Source organism: Seriola aureovittata, chromosome 13 (assembly GCF_021018895.1).
Source record: "Seriola aureovittata isolate HTS-2021-v1 ecotype China chromosome 13, ASM2101889v1, whole genome shotgun sequence".
In the NCBI taxonomy this organism is placed as follows: domain Eukaryota; kingdom Metazoa; phylum Chordata; class Actinopteri; order Carangiformes; family Carangidae; genus Seriola; species Seriola aureovittata.
The window spans coordinates 13,965,614-13,983,195 of NC_079376.1; the positions used below are offsets into that span (position 1 = coordinate 13,965,614).

General features: G+C 44.9%; 1 protein-coding gene across 2 annotated transcripts in view; it reads right to left on the reverse strand.

Moving 5' to 3' along the window:
- The window catches only part of mnat1 (MNAT1 component of CDK activating kinase), a 34,463-nt gene that overhangs the window by 4,554 nt on the left and 12,327 nt on the right, over nt 1–17,582 (reverse strand). For both annotated transcript variants that reach the window (XM_056394437.1, XM_056394438.1), the window contains exons 7-8: nt 16,799–16,930; nt 7,554–7,675 (exon numbers count right to left, since the gene is read on the reverse strand). In XM_056394437.1, coding sequence (XP_056250412.1) covers nt 7,554–7,675; nt 16,799–16,930 — 254 coding nt within the window. The remainder of the gene's footprint in view (nt 1–7,553; nt 7,676–16,798; nt 16,931–17,582) is intronic.

Below are 17,582 nucleotides of genomic sequence, written 5' to 3' on the forward strand. Positions count from 1 at the left end.
TGTACCCCTGTGAGAGACACAGCACACTGAGCGCATTGTGTGCATCTGAGATGTGTGCTTATGCCCCCATGTGTGTGTCTACACAATTCACATGTGTGCGAATACATGTTTATCTAAGGGCAGAGCTGTTTGTATCAATACCAACGACGAACTGATGGAGCAGAATTTTTACCAGTGGAGAATGTGTGAATTGGTCCAGGCTGCGGTCCAGAAACAAAACCCCTGCAGACAAGCCAAACACAGAGGACTCTCACAGGTATATTATATCTGTCAACAACGGTCTTTCTTCACCATGGGTCACAGGTCACACTCTTTTCCAATGAATGCAGCTTCCTCTGGGATGTGTGAGTGTGTGAGACAGATCCTCAGCCATGAGCCTACCCACTGTCCACCAGATTATCTCAAGTTGTACTGTGGAGGGGGGCTCAGTGCGGTTTCCTCATATCCTCACGAGCCTACAGACCCCTTATCTGTTAGCATGTGTCTTATCATCACCACCGACAGACTGAGTCTGCCTCTCCGCATCCCAAACAGCGGAGGACAGGGAGGTCGGTATCGCTAACACTTAGTAAAGGAGAGAACATGTTTAGAGTGTTAACAGAAGCCTTGGGTGACACTTGACATTAACGCTTATAGAAATACATTCTCATGTGGAGTGACTGACGATCTGTAAGTTGTCTTCAACATGGCAGTCAACGTGTCAGTTTTAGTGACAATGGCTGAGACATATGATTTTTTTATGTTTCTGAAAGACAGCATTGTAGAAGTGCTTATGATAAAGGCCCATTGTCCTACTTGTGTCTAAATCAACCGCTTCCTGCTCCAAGTGTCACCTGTCACTACTCATCCAGAGCTCACTTGTGTCTTAGCCCTGCACCTCCTCTGTCTAACCTAATGGGGGCAGTAGAGGCTGGCTGACTGACTGACTGGCTGGCTCTGCCACTGGCTACAAACCTAACCGCAGCAGCCATGGGGCTTGGAGAGGCATCACACACCCCACTAGCCACTTGATACAGAGAGCATCTTTCTTTCGTCTCCTGAGCTGCCACTTGATAACTCTGCCCCCTGGAGAGCTTAGAGGAAGGAGGAGGGGGGCACACTGGACTGGAGAGGGAAAATAATGACATGACATCAGTGTCATCGTTAACCAAATGGGGCCGTAAACAATAGAAGGACATATGCTGTCCAGTGAATGGCTGCTAGCACAAGGCACACCCATACAAGCACACACAGCAATGGAGCCTTGACAGTTAGATGTAACATCCTGGGAATAGGGCACCGATACAGGGAGGAAGAATAGAGTTTTCCCAGGGGGGATTCGCCTCCACAGGTATCAGTTACTGATGCACCTCAAGCACTGGGGAGAGGCAAAGAGGATTTCAATCAGGGAGAAAGATGGGAAAAGAGCATATAAGGGGGGAAGGAGGAAAACAAAAAAGGCAGGGAATGGTACAGCAAGGGGAGGGCGATAATTCATACATCATAGTGGAGAAGTACCTCCTGCCATGAAGTGTGCGTGGCAGGTCTGCAGAGCCAAGCTCCACAAGATGGGAGTTTGTTTTCTTTCTCTAGCACTTAAGAGGGGAAAATGAGCCAGCTAATCCTCCTGTACATTGAAAGGCCCTTTGCCACAGGGGTGAAGAGCAGGAGCAAAAAGAAGAGGCACAGAATCTCAATCTGTTGGTGTTTGTGTGAAATGCATAGTTATGAGCACCATCAGGCTCAAAATCAAAGCATGCAACCCTAGACAGTGTGCGGCTGCTTTGCAAACCTCTACACAGATCAGTGTGTGTTAAAATAGTCAGGAGACATCACCTCACCCTTCGCTGGGTGTTGACCCTGCCGCCTCTAGGCTGTGACACAAATAAACCTGGAGGCAAGAGGGGCTGGTACCCTCGGAGTTCCCTGCCCGCGGGTGTCTCCTTCACTGGCCTGGTTTGGCCTGGCCTGGATTCATGTCAGGAGGAGACTGCTGGTCTGCCTGGCACACAGCTCACAGAGGAAAACAATAACACTAAAAGCAGACCTCTTTCAGATGACCAGAATACACACAAGACAAATGTACCTCCTGCTCTGTCATTCTATAAGGCTCCTCCTGTTTCCGCCCGCTCTTTGGGTCAGAAATGACTCACCCACAAGTAAAAAGCCTCTAGTCAACTACATAGTGTGCTTATTTTGACTCATACTTCAAGAGAAGATCAATATTTGCACAGATCTATGGGAGGGAAAACAATAGTGATCTGGCCTCCACCAGCTCTGTCTGTTAATGGTCTGTTTACTGAGACAGACGGGATAATGGCCTGGGTGGGGGCTGGAGGACGGTGGCCACGCTCCACTCTATTTCTGATCTAGTTAGTAACGAGGAAAGAGAGCACCTACAGTATAAGAAGCTGAGTACCAAAGCAAGGCGGTGGCTATATGCCGTGAATGAAGATGGTGCATCCTGTTGACACAGACAATTTTGCAAGTCAAATAGCTGGACTCGAGCCTCCACACTTGTATATTGACTGCACACTCTTTTGGCTATGCAAATTTTAAATCTGTGAGCCCCACGGCTGCAGTCAAGCTCTTACATCTAAGCTATGGAAACACTTAAACGATCAGACAAGCACTGCATTGAAGTCCATAGTTACTGGCTATGTTGGCTCTAGTAACACAAGACACTGCCACGCGCAATGAGTGTGTAGCGTGGAAGAATGGAGGATATCAGATATCTGAGAGACCAAGTTCAGCTTTAGGTCTTGGTTATGGTGGCAACCCCAAAGTATTTGAGGGTAAGCCCTATTGTTATGCAAGAGCCAAATAAACCATTTCCCATAAATGGCACTGTTTGGCAACATCACAGAATATTTTAATTGGCTGAACTAGAGCAAAATGTGCCTTGAGACATTATCTAATAGTAGTAAAAGTAGATCAAAGACCACTGCTCTTGAGGGAGTTCATCTGAGGTCATGTTAACCGGCGCCTCAGTCTCCAGCTCATAACTTAAGCATCAAAGCCGTGAGAGTGAGTGCATGAGTGCATGACTATTTGAGGCCCAAAATGCAAGACCCATCTCTCTAAGGTGCCATCACTCTGCTCCCGTCAGTCTCAGCACTCTGACATCCCAGTGCTGCACCTCTGGTCCCCCGCGGTCAGTGACCTCTGATCCCTCCTCCCCAGGCTCTTGCAGGCCCGTCAGGGCCATCAGATGGATATGTGCCCTGCAGGGATCAGAGAACCTGGGATACATGGAAAAGCTATTCATGGCTGTTTCAAGAGATTCCTTGGAGTGGCTACTCTCTGCATACTGAGTGAAAAAGAAGTATATCATGGCTGACTTGCACTTTCATCACAGAGTAAGAGGGGAAAGCAGGGGAAGGAAAGAATGATTTGTATGCAATTTAAACCTCATATACTCTAATTTAGTGATGGCAGAAATGGATTCAAGAGTACTCTATGGACCATGTTTAGTGGTCCTGCTAACTACCAGAGCCAAATCCAGGGTCACTGGTAGTGCTCTTGGCCAGCTAGGCCAGAGCTGGAAAGATGGAGAGCTGAGACCTGGAGTCAGGCCAACCCGGCAGGGAGAGGCCAGCAAAGCCAGCTGCCAGGAACTGAGGGTTGTGATGGCACCACTGACTATTCTGGATATCTCCCTCCCACCAAAGCACTTAACATGCAGTATAAGCCAACACACAAACAAACAAACAAACACCATTCACATAAACACGCAGACGCCAGGGGATGCTTGGAAAGCTAAGGAACACAGGCAGGAGGAGAGCATCACTCAGAGACCCATTAACCCCTGGCTTCCAACCAGAACAGTGAGCAGGCATCCTTTAAGTACACGTTAAACATTGCTACTCTATGTGTGTGAGCACAAGTGATTTATGTATTACTTCAGTGAGTCCATATGTTTTTACTATGTCCATGAAAATATTGCATCATTTTAAATGAAGACGTGGGGGAAGTTTCCAGGGGTTTAAAACAACTGGTTGTCCTGTGTTCGTGAAATAAGGTCACAGCAAACTACCTATCACTATTTAACCCTTCAGCTAGTCTGGTTTGGTGAGATCAAGTCCTCTGAGGACTACTTCCTTGTGCAGAGAAGTGCATCCCCAGGAGAGGAGCTCCAGACTAAACACTGCTCATTCAGCTGCTCCCCTTCACCCCACCGACAAGAGATGGATGCGTGACAAGCGCTCCCAACAGAAAACCTCACTTTTTCCGCCAATTATAGAAAGCAATGTGGAGTGGGGGAGGAGGCAAAATTTCAAAATATTATACACACTGGCATTTGGTGGAGCACATTGAGCAACGTCTGTCAGAGAGAGATGGGCTAATTTCAGGGCGACCTGTGCCAACACAAACAACTATTCTGGCTGGCTTTCATTGTCAGCACTTGAGGTTTGAGTCGAATTTTTCAACGCTCCGCAGCCAATTTCTCTTTCCCCCATTTTTCCCCCCATATGATTTGTCCTTGTCCAAGATCCCAGTCAGTCTTTCATCGCCTACGCAGTCAGACCTTAAGAAGTGTTCTTGTAGAGAACAAACTCAGACCCAGATGCTCATCTACACACACAAAATCAAAAATAGAATATAAATATTTCTTTCAAGTCATCAGCATGTGTCTACATGAGTTCATGTACATAAAACAACTTATTTTAACGATAATGCAGGCATGACTTCATTGGTGCAGTGCATTTTGATGTATGGAAGTCCTTCCATTCAGGTTATGTCCATCAGCAGGCGCAGGGCCGGTGAGAGGAGGTGGGAGTTAAAACAGCTACCGCTTCAGTCTCTGGCTGCTGTGTGTTGAGATTCATATCACAGCCATGTCAACATAAACATCATATGTTTCTGTTTGTGTCTCCAAAGCAGTGTTTACTTCTACTTTGATTTTGTTTATTAAAGGCCTTTACTGTTCAACATAAAAGCAAAGAGCCATGGCAGGACATTTGGCGCACGGGCTGTAGCGTTACATTCATAGTCTGCTCATAATTCTTACTGCTCACGCATGGTTCTGGGTGTTTGCCAGTCAATGAGATGGACAGCATTATACTGCCATTATAGAAACCTCACACAGTCAGGGTCCCATCCTCTGTGGCAAATCATATGTACCTATGCACATCAGGGGAGGAGCATTCGTTTATATATGTGTGTGTGAATGGGGGAAGCTCAATGGGCACTTTTGGAGGCCCCTGTTGCCTGGACATGCAGCCTTTACTCTGCTCCAGTATTGAGGCAGCTGTCTTTAATATAAGAGCTCAGCTCAGCCCGTATTTATTCAGGTACAGCTGACAGAGGGAGAGAGAGAGAGACAGTGAAAGAGGCGTGGCCCTTCTTTTTCCTGGCAGCCGTGCAGCACTCCTGCGGTTTTTTGGGGGGCAAAGGGACAAGGCGAAAAAGACACAGACACTGAGACAGAGAGTGGTGTAGAAGAAAAGGGTGAGTTGAAATAAAAAGCATGGCTCCAGTCAGTCCTGTGTTGACTGGACATCCCGTGCAAGAGTCCAAACCCAGAGGCCCCAGGGCCGCCAGGGAGAGGGTGTATGAGCTCAACTCTCCAGTCTCACTTGATGGCTGTGTCCAAGACAAATCACCAGTGCTGCTGTTGTCACCGTGGGCCTTGACCAAGACAAACAGCCATGTTTTAAAATAAGTACCTGCCCCCTCACAGGCCTTTTCACCTCATCCACACTCAGGCACATCCGTATCTCTTCACACGTTCAACCATATTCCCTTCACAGGTCATAGGATTGGAGCTGTAGTCTCACGCTCTACACAGGGGACTCACTTTTCACCCTCTCAACGCTGTCTGCTTTCTCTCTCCTCTGCACACACGCTTGTGAATATTTACCACATCACACAAGTTCCATTGTGGCAAAAATGCTGAGACTGCAATAACCGGGGTGAGCGTGAGTGTGTATGACACAAAATGTACAGCAGCTTTAAGAGACACACATGTGTGCATGGAAGCTTGATTGTCTAAGTATACTGTATATGAACTTGCATGCACAAAACCTCAAACTTAGCTGAATCACAAACTGCCAACTGCACATAAGTGTCAGCAGTATTCCTTGTTTTTACCTAACAGCCCATTGCATCTTGGGAGTTGTGGTTTGTCTGAACGGGCCCGTCTGTGTCGCTGCCTGCGGCCTGCACCAGTGGGAATGGTGTTCCTGAACTGAACCTCATTTATCTCCGTGGCAGAGCCCTTCCTCTCCAGCATTGGTCCTCCTGGACCCCTGAACTGCTGACACCACCCCCCACACACCCCCCATTCCTCTTCCTCTGTCCTCTGAGCTCCAGTATGCGGCAAAAATTGTGAGATGTGTTTCATCTGCATATTGATCAGCCTGGCCAAAAGAAGTAGGACCTCAGCACTTCACTGAATACATAATGTAAATAAATGCCAGTTATTCTGCTTAAACTCTCCTGCAATCCTTTGAGGAAAAAGTTTCACCTTAAGTAGGTGCTTTTCCAGGTAATTAGGTAAATGTGATTGTACAACAAAAGTCAATAGCACCTTTTATCTGAAAATAAAGAAGAATAAACTAGAAAATCCTTATCCTAAACATGCTGACATTATCTTCAAATCCGCACATCTCAGCCAAATGAAGGTTATTGTCAGGGCGAGCAGCACTGAAAGTCAATGAGCTCACCTAAAAAGAATATGACCCTGTTTTGATCCTGTCACCCAATAAAAGCAGGCCGCTCTCAGTGTGTGGGCAGGCTTTAGTGCCAGCCAGTTGCAGTGCAGACGGCTGGGCGCTGGGCTGTCTGATGGATAGCTTACATTCAGTGAGGGCTGGACCAATGGCGTCGTGGATTGATTGGCCCAAAGGGGCCGTCGGGGAAAGCACTTCCTGTGTGTGTTAATGGACGCTCCTGCAGAGGCACTGTGGCTGCTTGTGGAAGGGTGATGGTTGTTACTCTCTCTCTCTCTTCCTCCCCCCTTCTCCCAGCCCTCCTCCCCCTCCCAGTTAATCAGAGAAGAGTCAAGTGAGACGAGCCAGGCTTCCCAAGCAGACCGACTTTCTAGCAGCTCTCTAACCCGACACCAAGACCATTACAATACACTGTAGCTATGTGGAGAATTCAAAAACTCCATGATTTAAATTTAATCACTAACACTTTATTTGACCCGCCCCATAGTTCATTAATTTAGTACCAATTGTTTTTTTAATTTATTAACTGTAATAAACTGCTAGTATAAGCTAGTCAGTGAGCTGCAGGTTAGCTGAACTTTTACTTAATATTAACTTAGGTTTAAATGGAGCAGTTCTTTAAATTTAATCAACAACTATTTATGAATCTGACTCAGCAAACTAATCTAAACTGTCTCAGAGCTTTGTCTCTGTTTTATCATATCCATCTTGGCACCAAGTTACATAATTCTTTCCATGAAACTTCCAAAGAACTTATGAGGAAATAAAGGACCTGTTATTGGTAATTCCTCAGTCAGTCAACGTGACAACTGTGCTAATGTCAATGTTAAATAAAAACATAGTAAGTTTGCTTCAAGGAACCGGGTGTGTGGACATGATTGTGTATAAATAAGCTTGTACCCGAGTCTGCCGAGCTGCTCCAATTCAGGCACTGGTGGTCCGTAGGTTTCAACTTGAAGAGGCTTGTAGTGGTACAGGACTTCCTCTATCTTGGCCACAGGCAGGAGAGACACCGTCTGACGCTGAAAGAAAAAACACAACAGAGAGACAACATTCAACACAGAACAATTATCTTCATTGTTTCTGAGTAGTATTTGGCGCAACACTGGAAACTATAGCCGTGACATAACCAGGATGACACAAACGGAAAAAGACTTAATGTCAATCAAACTGCACCATGAACAGCCACCAGTTCTTGTTGGACTGGTTTGGAAATATAAGTTTTGACTGACAACATTTTTACTTCCCCCAGCCACTGCTGGTTTGGTGGAGAGACCTAACTGAGACCATGACTAAGCATATCTGTAGTGGTCAACAAACACTTGGCAACTCAACAACTAATTCTGATGGAAATCTGAAGAAATCATGATTAACATAATAGACAAGAACTGGCCTGGTTGATGAGGAAATGCATCTCCTCAGAACAGAAAGCAGGCATACTTTGGCTGTCGGCCATCCATGAAACCACCAAAAGATAAATCAATTGAAAATGTATAAATGTAGAAGATAAAGTAAATTATTTGATCAAGCTTAAATTTGGTAGGCTGTATGTGTGGTATGTGATTGGGAAGTGCTCTGTTTGTGAGTGTAGCTGTGATCATTTAGTATTTCCATTACCTTCACCTAAAGGCACTGTGCATCCCACCCAGGTGAGTCTGAATGTCAGTTTTCAGCTTACAAATATTGAGTCATAAGTCCCACAGTGTCAAAACTGAAAACTGCAGTCTGTTTTATAAAAACCCTTAGATCCACAATTACTTAAAGTTGAGATTTCAGTCAGGCTACTCCAGTTCCTAATGCTCTTGACCATGGTGTTCGAGTCAGAAATATGATACTTCTTAAGGACACTGTAGAATTGCACGATTTAGGGCTCTGCCATCAAAAGGGGAATTTCCACACAGCATTAGACCACAATGTTTTCTCCAGCATTAAAGTAATGAGACTCAGAAGAGAAGCCAGAGTCATGAAACCTGGAATTAAAAAGATGATGTCTAAACAAACATGGACTATTTTAGAGAGTAGCAAGGGAACTCAGTGACAAAGGAAAGATAAAAAGATAAGAGATAAAGCAAAGAAAAGAGTAGAGTGGGAGTATAAACAACAGAACACAGAGTGGAGCTGCTGAAAACCAAACTAAACGAGTAACATGTGCCCCACGGCCTCTGACAGCCCGCCCTCACACATGCTTTGGCCCTTGCGAGCGCACACACAGTGAAATAAAGCAACCGAAGCTGAGCTGGAAGTTAAAATGGCACCAGGTGATGCACACTGAGATCCAACGGATGGAGTTTCTTAGCCAAACACAACATGGTGGTAACTGTCCAAACCAAAGCAGGAGTGTATAATAGTTAGTGAATCAAAAACACACACACACACAAAGAAAACTCATACTTACATTTACAATGTGATTAAATGTTTTAACTTTTTTCCACACTTCCACTTCTCTTCCACTCTTCAATGTGCCTCATTTGCAATTTTTCAAATTATTGGACAGGATTGGACTTTATACAGTTTTAGCAACAATGTAGTAAAGTACTTTGTCAGGTATTTAATTCAACTTATTAGCTAAAAAGAAAGATGTTCCTGTCTGGGTATTTTAACCTTAAGAATTTTCATTGTTGATTTTTCCCAAAATTTTCTATAACACAATATATATCAATATTGCTATAATAACTACATATACTGTGATTTCCCACACTTTCTGCTACCTTAACAGAACGAGCCCAAACCTGTTGAACCTAGCAATGGTTTATACATGCAGGTGGGGGGGTGGGGAGGTGGGGCAGCAGGGATAGCAACGGTGGCAGCATATTAACAGCAAGGGAGTGGGTTTTTCCAGCGAACAAATGTTGAATGTCTACTCAAAACAGAACATGTCTTTTTGTTGAATTGCCTTGCACTTATGAAACTGCAATATGTGGAATAAAAGTTGTTTATTTCTTTTTATAATATTAAATCAATCAAATCAGTCACATCAAACTCTTGCTCCTTGACCTAAGGAATGCCAAGATTTGACACTTATTCATGTTTGGTAATTTATTATATAGAAAAGAGAAAGATTAAATAACAAAACCAAATAAATAATGGATGTAAGAACAAATGGCATTTTGTCCATATCTGAATAATGCCCAGTTTTTAAACACTGTTTCCCTTAAAACAGAAAATAGTAAACCCACACAGTTTTCACTCAACCTTTAACCCAAAGGTGCTAGTGATCCCCTATCCTGTCCCATCCATTCATCCGACACAGTGGAGCCCCACCACAGGCTAATGAAACCCAGACCAACCAACCCATACCCAGTCACTCTCCCTCTCTTTCACACTCCTTCAGTCTCTCCATCCATCTTCTTTCAGACTTTCAGCACTGTGTAACTCCCCTACTGCAACAATCAAAGAGACGCACTGGGACAAAGGGGTGGGGAAACTGAGGGAAAGTCTACGACGGTCGAGAGGTTGAGAAAGAGAGTGGCAAATTGGGAGTTGCAGATAGCTAAAGGGCGGTAAATCGGATTTTTAAGTGACACACAGAACAGAGCCAACCGTCAGACTATAGAAATTTCTGTTGCATTCCTCTGCAAGGGCACCTTGAAAACTGGCAGACACACATCAGCACAAACAAACACAGCATAAGACATGCACACCCAAGAACAGGTTTTGCTCTTCTGAATATATTTACAAAAATGTGTAAATATAACGATTTGTAGTACAACTAAACTGCTTTGATACCCGACAAGCTGTCTCACTGTCCACCTAAAGCAGAGACGTGTCCTCTCAGACCCGCTCTGTCCTCCACCATTAATACTGCTGAAACTTTCAATCATGAACTCATCACATCCTATTAAAAGCTTGTGTGAATTACGGCATATGAATGTTGTTTTCCAAATGCTCCGGTGAAAGAAAGCAACAGAAGGGGAGAGAGTGTGGACCCCCAGCCAGGCCCAGCAAGGCAGAAATGGACTAGGGGCCACTAGAACTACACCACTGACAGAGCCAACACAAACATCTGCTTTTAACATCACGGAGGCCCATCTTACTACCTATGCAAAAATTATGTGGGCCCTCATGATGCTTTCAAGTTTGTGTATAACTGGTATTTAAGACTCTTATATTACCCCTGTGACACTAAAATGAAACTCTGGGGACCATCAATCTTAATAAAACCGCAGGGGAGGACGATTTGAGGAAATCACCAATGTGCCAGAGGGAGTATTCCTCCTTCTGCTCTGCTGATCCTCCTGCATCTACCTCAGATCTAGATAGAGCTCTACTAATCTAGTAACACCAGCTTCAACTTCTAGGAGTGGAACCATTTTAAAAGGTCAAGTAAAGCAGCCACTCGTGCCAATCCTAGTGCCGTTGGAGGAGACAGGTGTGCTGGCTTGGAAAACTGTTAAGCATTCCTCGCCTCTTGGGGGGTTGAATTCGGCTCGTGATATGCTGTCACATTACTCTTTCTTAACTCTGCTGTCCGTGTTAACAGAACCATCTGGGAAAGCAACAGGGTTAGCCCATCTGACCGAGTGATGCGGCCGACATTCATGTGACTTTTATGGGACAGGGATCTCATAAAAGTCACATTACTTCAAGGTATGAGAGGTCTGCCCTTAAAGCACAGCACTGACTGTGTGAAAGCCTACATTAAAAACAAGAGATGGTTGGGTGTATTACCAATCTTGATGAAAAGCTGACTGGTCAGCTCAAATCGTGGGTCAACACTATGAGTGTCACCAGAAATATGTGCCACACACACACAGTCGCGCGCGCACGCACGCACACACGCACACGCACACGCACACACACACACACACACACACACACACACACACACACACACACACACACACAAACAGCACAATCATCAGCACTCTCCAGGTTGCCCATCTCTCCCCTGACTTTGCAGCTCAGCAGGACACATCAAGGTCGCTTAGACACTCACCTCTCCATCAGCACCTCTCAACCACAGCCACAGAAACACACATACAGTTGGTTGGTTCCCGAGGGGTTAGGAGAGCTACTGTTATCTTGAGCAGAGCTTCAGAGGCAGTGAGGCCCCTTTCACTAATGCACAAAGTGATAATGAGAACAATGAAAAGGGAAACAGTGGTCAGCATTGTATAGGGGATAAAATTAATAAGCCTAGTTAGGAGCCAGCCTAGTGCCATCCCATCCTCAGCCCTCACTTCCACCTTGTGCCCTGGCACTGCCAGTGCTTCTGTATGGATAAAGAGCTTTGGGCTACCCACTGGCCCACTGAGCAGCAAGTAGCAAGTGTAAAAGCTGCTGTCCACATAGTTCCTCCCCTCGCCTTACAAGTTTAAATATAACTGCCTGACTAGTGGCAGCTGCCCCCGCGCAAAGCCCCTAAAGCTGACAACTCCTTTTTCCGCTGGGCTGGGCTAGGCCGGCTTGCCCATGGGCAAGGGTTGTTGAGGCCAACCTAAACAGGGCCAAGCCTGGGGCAGGGGCAGAGGTGTGAATGCCCACATGTGCTGGTGCCAATCAGGGCTGATGGTTCTCTTTACCGCCTGAGCTGACCCCCTCTCCCCTGCAACTATCAACCTGCATGCCAACAATCCAATAAAAAGCAAAAGGCCAAGGGAAAGGGTTATGCACTCTCACAAAAAACTAGCAGTCTTTGCTTTGTGAATGCTTTATATGTCAAAATTTGTCAATTCAGATTGATATGTCAATTCAGTATAAACAACAACACAAATATCTGTGTCCACTACTATTTGTCTGAAGAATGTGAATAAGAGAAATGAAAATAACACTGAAAATCATGAGAGAGTGCGTGGGAGTTGCAGGGAGTATGCAGCGACAATCTCCCAGGCAAAACAGGTTAGGCCAGTCTGCCAGAATAAAGTAAAGCAGAGCTTGGCCTGCGCTGACGAGTACGTCTACCGAGCAGAGGTCACTGTAGAGGACAACTTCACCAAGTAAAACAGACCTGAGCAAACAAGCTCACAGCACGAGCATATGTGTATGTGTGTGTGTGTGTGTGTACTTGTGCTTGTGTTTTCTATGGTAGTCAAATTCCACTGCCTAAGTGTAGAATGGAATAAAGCCAGAGAGAACCCGGGGTTATTTCAGTCAGCTACACATCTATGTTTAGGGATAAACTTTCCACCCACATTTGGCCGATTGTGTGTGTGAGTTGCACTTTGTTTATGTGTGTGTGTGCGCCTCCGGCTTTCATTAGGTGCCCATGCTGGCTTCGTCAGGTATGTCAGCTGCTCTGCCGCCTGTGAGGAGTGGATTGGGCCCCAGCAGTGCTGGAACCTGGGACCTTTCATTTAAGATGGCGCTGAAAGCTGTCCCAAGGTGGAGAGATTCCCCATCGGTCAACTGCTTTCAGGAATGGGACACTATAGCAGCTGAGGACAATCCCTAACCCCACACATGTGCCCGCAGACCGGAAAACACAATCACTTTACAGGCACAAATAGAGCCAACAGGCTAAAATATAATAAAAACAAAAAAGAAACAATTAATCACGCAATGAGCAATTCATATTCCGATAACCCTCAACTCATGTCTGTTTTCTCAGAGCAGGTGCCAAGCAGGAAGACTCTTGTTATCATGCCTAGCAGTGGAGCTGGTCTTATGTGTCAGACAACAACAAGCAACCTGTTTAAACAGCGAATAGTCGCCTCCCTCCCACACAGACGGTCTCTTTTGATATCAGCGGACATCCATTTTAAAAAGACACTTTATTCTTCAAAGGATGTTTACTCAGACTGGGTCGGGGGAGTGTACGTTTCTGTGTGTGTGCATGTACCCGCACACGGGATTGTGTGTGTCTTAGTTCAATAGAGTACCTACAAAGTGAGGGATTAGTGAGTGATTTCAGACCATTCCTGAGGCAAGACCAGGCCCATCCCACCTCACATCACACCTGGACCGAGACTACTTTCCCTCAGGATCGGCTAACTTCCTAAAGCATCCATTTGAATGCATGATAACACACAACCACAGCAATCAGGATCAGCTAAAGTCCCCTTCACTGACTCCTGGAAAATCACCCAGGCTAAGAGCAGTGCCAGCATGGCTGAGATGTCCCCAGTAAACAACATGACACAACTAGATGCATCATTAGATCACACTTTAAATAAAGACCGGAGCCACTGGGAAACTGAGGAAGAATTGGCATCCTCACGTTCCACAGATTGGACAGCTCAAAGACAGGCAGATATGTCATTCCACCAGTGACGGCTCACCTTGGCCCGGGGTGAAGCAGCTGGCTGAAGTGCTGGGTGGGGGGTGGGGGTGGGGGGGGGCCCAATGAATTTTCTGCTCCCATAACAGATGAACTTGCACATCACCAAAGATATCCAGATGAAAAAAACAAGGGGACACATACACAAAAAAACTCCTTTATGCGTGTGCTTCACAGGAGAGTATTGATACTGGGGCTTCTACTAAAGGTTACTTTATTGATTAATCTTCATTTTACAGTGCTCAAGGCAACGTCTTTAAACTTCCTGTCTTGTCTTACCAAGAGCGAAAAGACCCAAAGATACTCTGTTTACAGAGTAAGAAAGGAACCAGAACCTCACAAGCATGAGTCAGTAAATGTTCTTGCATAAATGACTCAAATGATGGATTATCAAAATTATTGTCTATTAATCTTATGTCGATGACTAATCAATTAATTGACTTAACGTTACAGCACTAATAAATATCACTGTCACTAAAGAGAGGAGCACAAATCAGCTATAAAGGAATATTATACAAATGTGGCCCAGCTTTAGAAATGTGTTTTTACCTTTGCCTCTCCTAATTTCTGCTGAAGAAAAACTGAAATCCTGCTTGGAACACGGGACCACAACCTAGCAGATAAATGAATTCCAGCAATCTGCAGGAATCCACCGCTCTGTGCTGAAACCCCACCAAGTCAAACAGAAGTCATTCTTATGGACTCTGAGATGAAGGGAAATCCAAACCCACACGTTCCCCTGACTCAAGTCTCTCAGTCCAACACAGCAGATGCATGGTGAGAGCTCTGCTCCACCAACAGGAGCTCAGGGACGGGAGGATGAAGAGAAACTGGAAAAAAGAAGCGAGGAAAAACAGCCACAGAAGAAGCCAAGAGCAACATAATCATGCTGTTTCTCTCTCCATCAGCAAGTTTAACTTCATGCTGTATATCAAGGGGGTGAGATTCAGAGTACCAGAACCATTTGGATCAAGTCAATGCTTTTGGACTGGTGGTGGACGAGCCAGTTGTGTCTTTGGGGTTTAATGAGTAAATTAATACTTTTTGTAAAGTTTCACTGCTTATTGCTGCATCTGCTTATTTCATCAAGAACTTTTGAGAAAGCTACACTGGTGAAAAACACAGTAAAATGGGCAAGATAGCCAAACAAAGATAGTAGGAGAGAATTTGGCTATACCTGAGTATGTCAAAACCTAGCTACAGCTTGAGCCTAGGTGAGCAGATATCTCTCCCACGCATCGCTGAACTGTGGGAAGACAACCATGTCTCATGAGGGTTGCTGTGGAGGGGGTGGGGGTGATGACACAGCCTATCTCATCACAGTAAAATGAAAATAAACGACTGCAAACCTGAACGACAGCCAAATGGAAGGTCTCACCAGACAAGATGAGCACAAAGCTGCAAGCTCAGAGGGACCAGAGCCCAGAGCCCACATGCTCTCTCTGTGGGTCGCACTGCTCGCCCAGAGGAATGTGATGACATGAGTGAAGGGGTGACGGCCTGTTCCCACACCGAAGAAGCACCAGACACGGACCAATATCCTCCCTTTGAAGGTCTGGACTGTTAACAACACTCTACTGTCAACAGGCCTTAAGTTTAAATTAGAACTGAAGTAAAAACACACTGTTCAGACCCACCTAACCAACCATGTGACCTTAACCTGCAGGGGCTCATTGTAAATATAGTAGCCATTTGTTATTTATGGTGTGTATAGCTTCTTCAAGGTCTTGCGTTTCACTGAGCTCATTCTGCTTTTACCTGAAACAGCAAAGCCTAGTCTGACTAATGCATACTAAAGTTGTGTACAGAGCAAAATTATGAAATCAGCCTTGCATGGAAAAATGCATCCATTTCCTTCACTTGAATGAGACATCTCTGTTGATGCAGTAGAGGTGGTAATGCATCATCTGACGAAAAAAAGTCTATTTTATTTAGTATTTCTACCTAGCAATCATTGCAACTCAAAATATATATGTATAATTTCTGGTGTGAAAAACCATTGTCCAGTGTTTTGGGGTCTGGTAAGTCTTCAAATTCATTAGAGCTATCCCTGTTCTCACATATAGACTCGAACAAAGGAAATGAAAGAGAATGCCATTCATTGGTCACTGCCCACCATGACTCAAGATTCAAAAGTTGTGTCCTTGACACGCTGTGGCAACCAATCACATTTTTTTTATTCCTACAGGAACCTGAAGGACAGTTGTTTTTTTCTCCAACTACACACAAGTGTAGTCAACAGGTTCCCAGTTGTCTATGGCTAAATCCTCACTAATATGTTTTAGTTTTAAAATGCATCACTTTACGTCTGGCGTCCAGCCACTAAAGCAAAGGCTTTTGGAAACACAACAGTTTCAGAAAACTCCAGGGTTGCATTGTAGTCTGGACAGACACCCAGCGATGATGCAGACACCCGTGTTCACCTCCTGATTGGGTCTTATCGGTCACGATTACCAGCAGTGAATGCAACAATGCTTTTAATGAATTACAAGCGTTACAGGCCTAGTTGTCTTTGCTAGTGGGAGTTGTGCAGTTAAATTCAAGCAATTTATAATGCTACAGCTGCCTTTGCTGTTCCTTGTGCGCAGTATTTTCTGCAGAGTAGACAATCTGCTTCTTGTTGACATTCCCAATAGTTGTGAATGGTCATGTCATACGTGTTTTCAGATGTGTTAGTATGGATAGAGATTATTTCTGGTATGAAGCTAAAACGCTCCTCTGGCTAGAGATTGTTTTCTCTTAAAAAGCTGTTTTGAAATGACAACGTATTAGAGTGGACATTGCCTATGATAAATCTTTTAGACATACTGGGGCTTGAATAAGAAAAGCAATGCATTCAAGCAACTGAGGGAGGCAACAGAGAGCCTGCCTGTAGTTGTATGTGTGAACAGGGGTTAAAGGGCTAATATGCTTACAACGTTGCACTCACCATATGGATTCCAGTTGAAAACAGATTAGTGGGTTTGACTGCCTGTTTCTGCTGTTCTATCTGGGTCTCCAGCTGGGCAGCACGGACCTTGTGTTGGGCAAGCAAGATGGTAGCAGGAAGTTGAGACTGCTCCTGGAGAAACAAATTGGATTTGGGATTTTATGAGAATGTTAATCTAGGTATATGTGTTACATGCAACAAAGTGCTTCATCAGGAACTTTTCTGCTCAGCAAAAACAGCTGACACTTGTACATGTTGAGCCCTTTTTCTCATGTAACTGTTGTTTGTTTAGAGATGAAAACACAAGCAGTCCCCCACCCACCCACACCATCCCACACATCTCTGTCTAACTGGATAACCGGTGCTTTCAGGCTAGCTGCCACATTATTAATGCAAGCCATATTAACAAAACTGTGGCACTGCAGGGGGACGCTGCTTCAAGTGCACTGCGCCGCCTTCACCTCCATTAAATGCAAGGTCGGACGTTTCAGTTTCTCCAGTGGAGTGTTGCCAAGCGCAGAGGTCTAAGAACACAAGCTTGGACACGTTCACTGAAGAGGGAGGACATTGTTGATAGGGTGGACAGCAATGGTAGGACAGTCTGGAGGTGTCTTAGCATTTCAGAATAAACTAAAAGCAATTTAATGGGTAATGCTAACACAAATAAGTCCTGCTATGACTGCAAAAAATAACAGTTACAGTTATTTTGGATAGGCACTGTGAATTTACATGCTTTATTTTATGGTTAACATGTGTCTCATTTCATTAAGATCTTGAGGAAAAA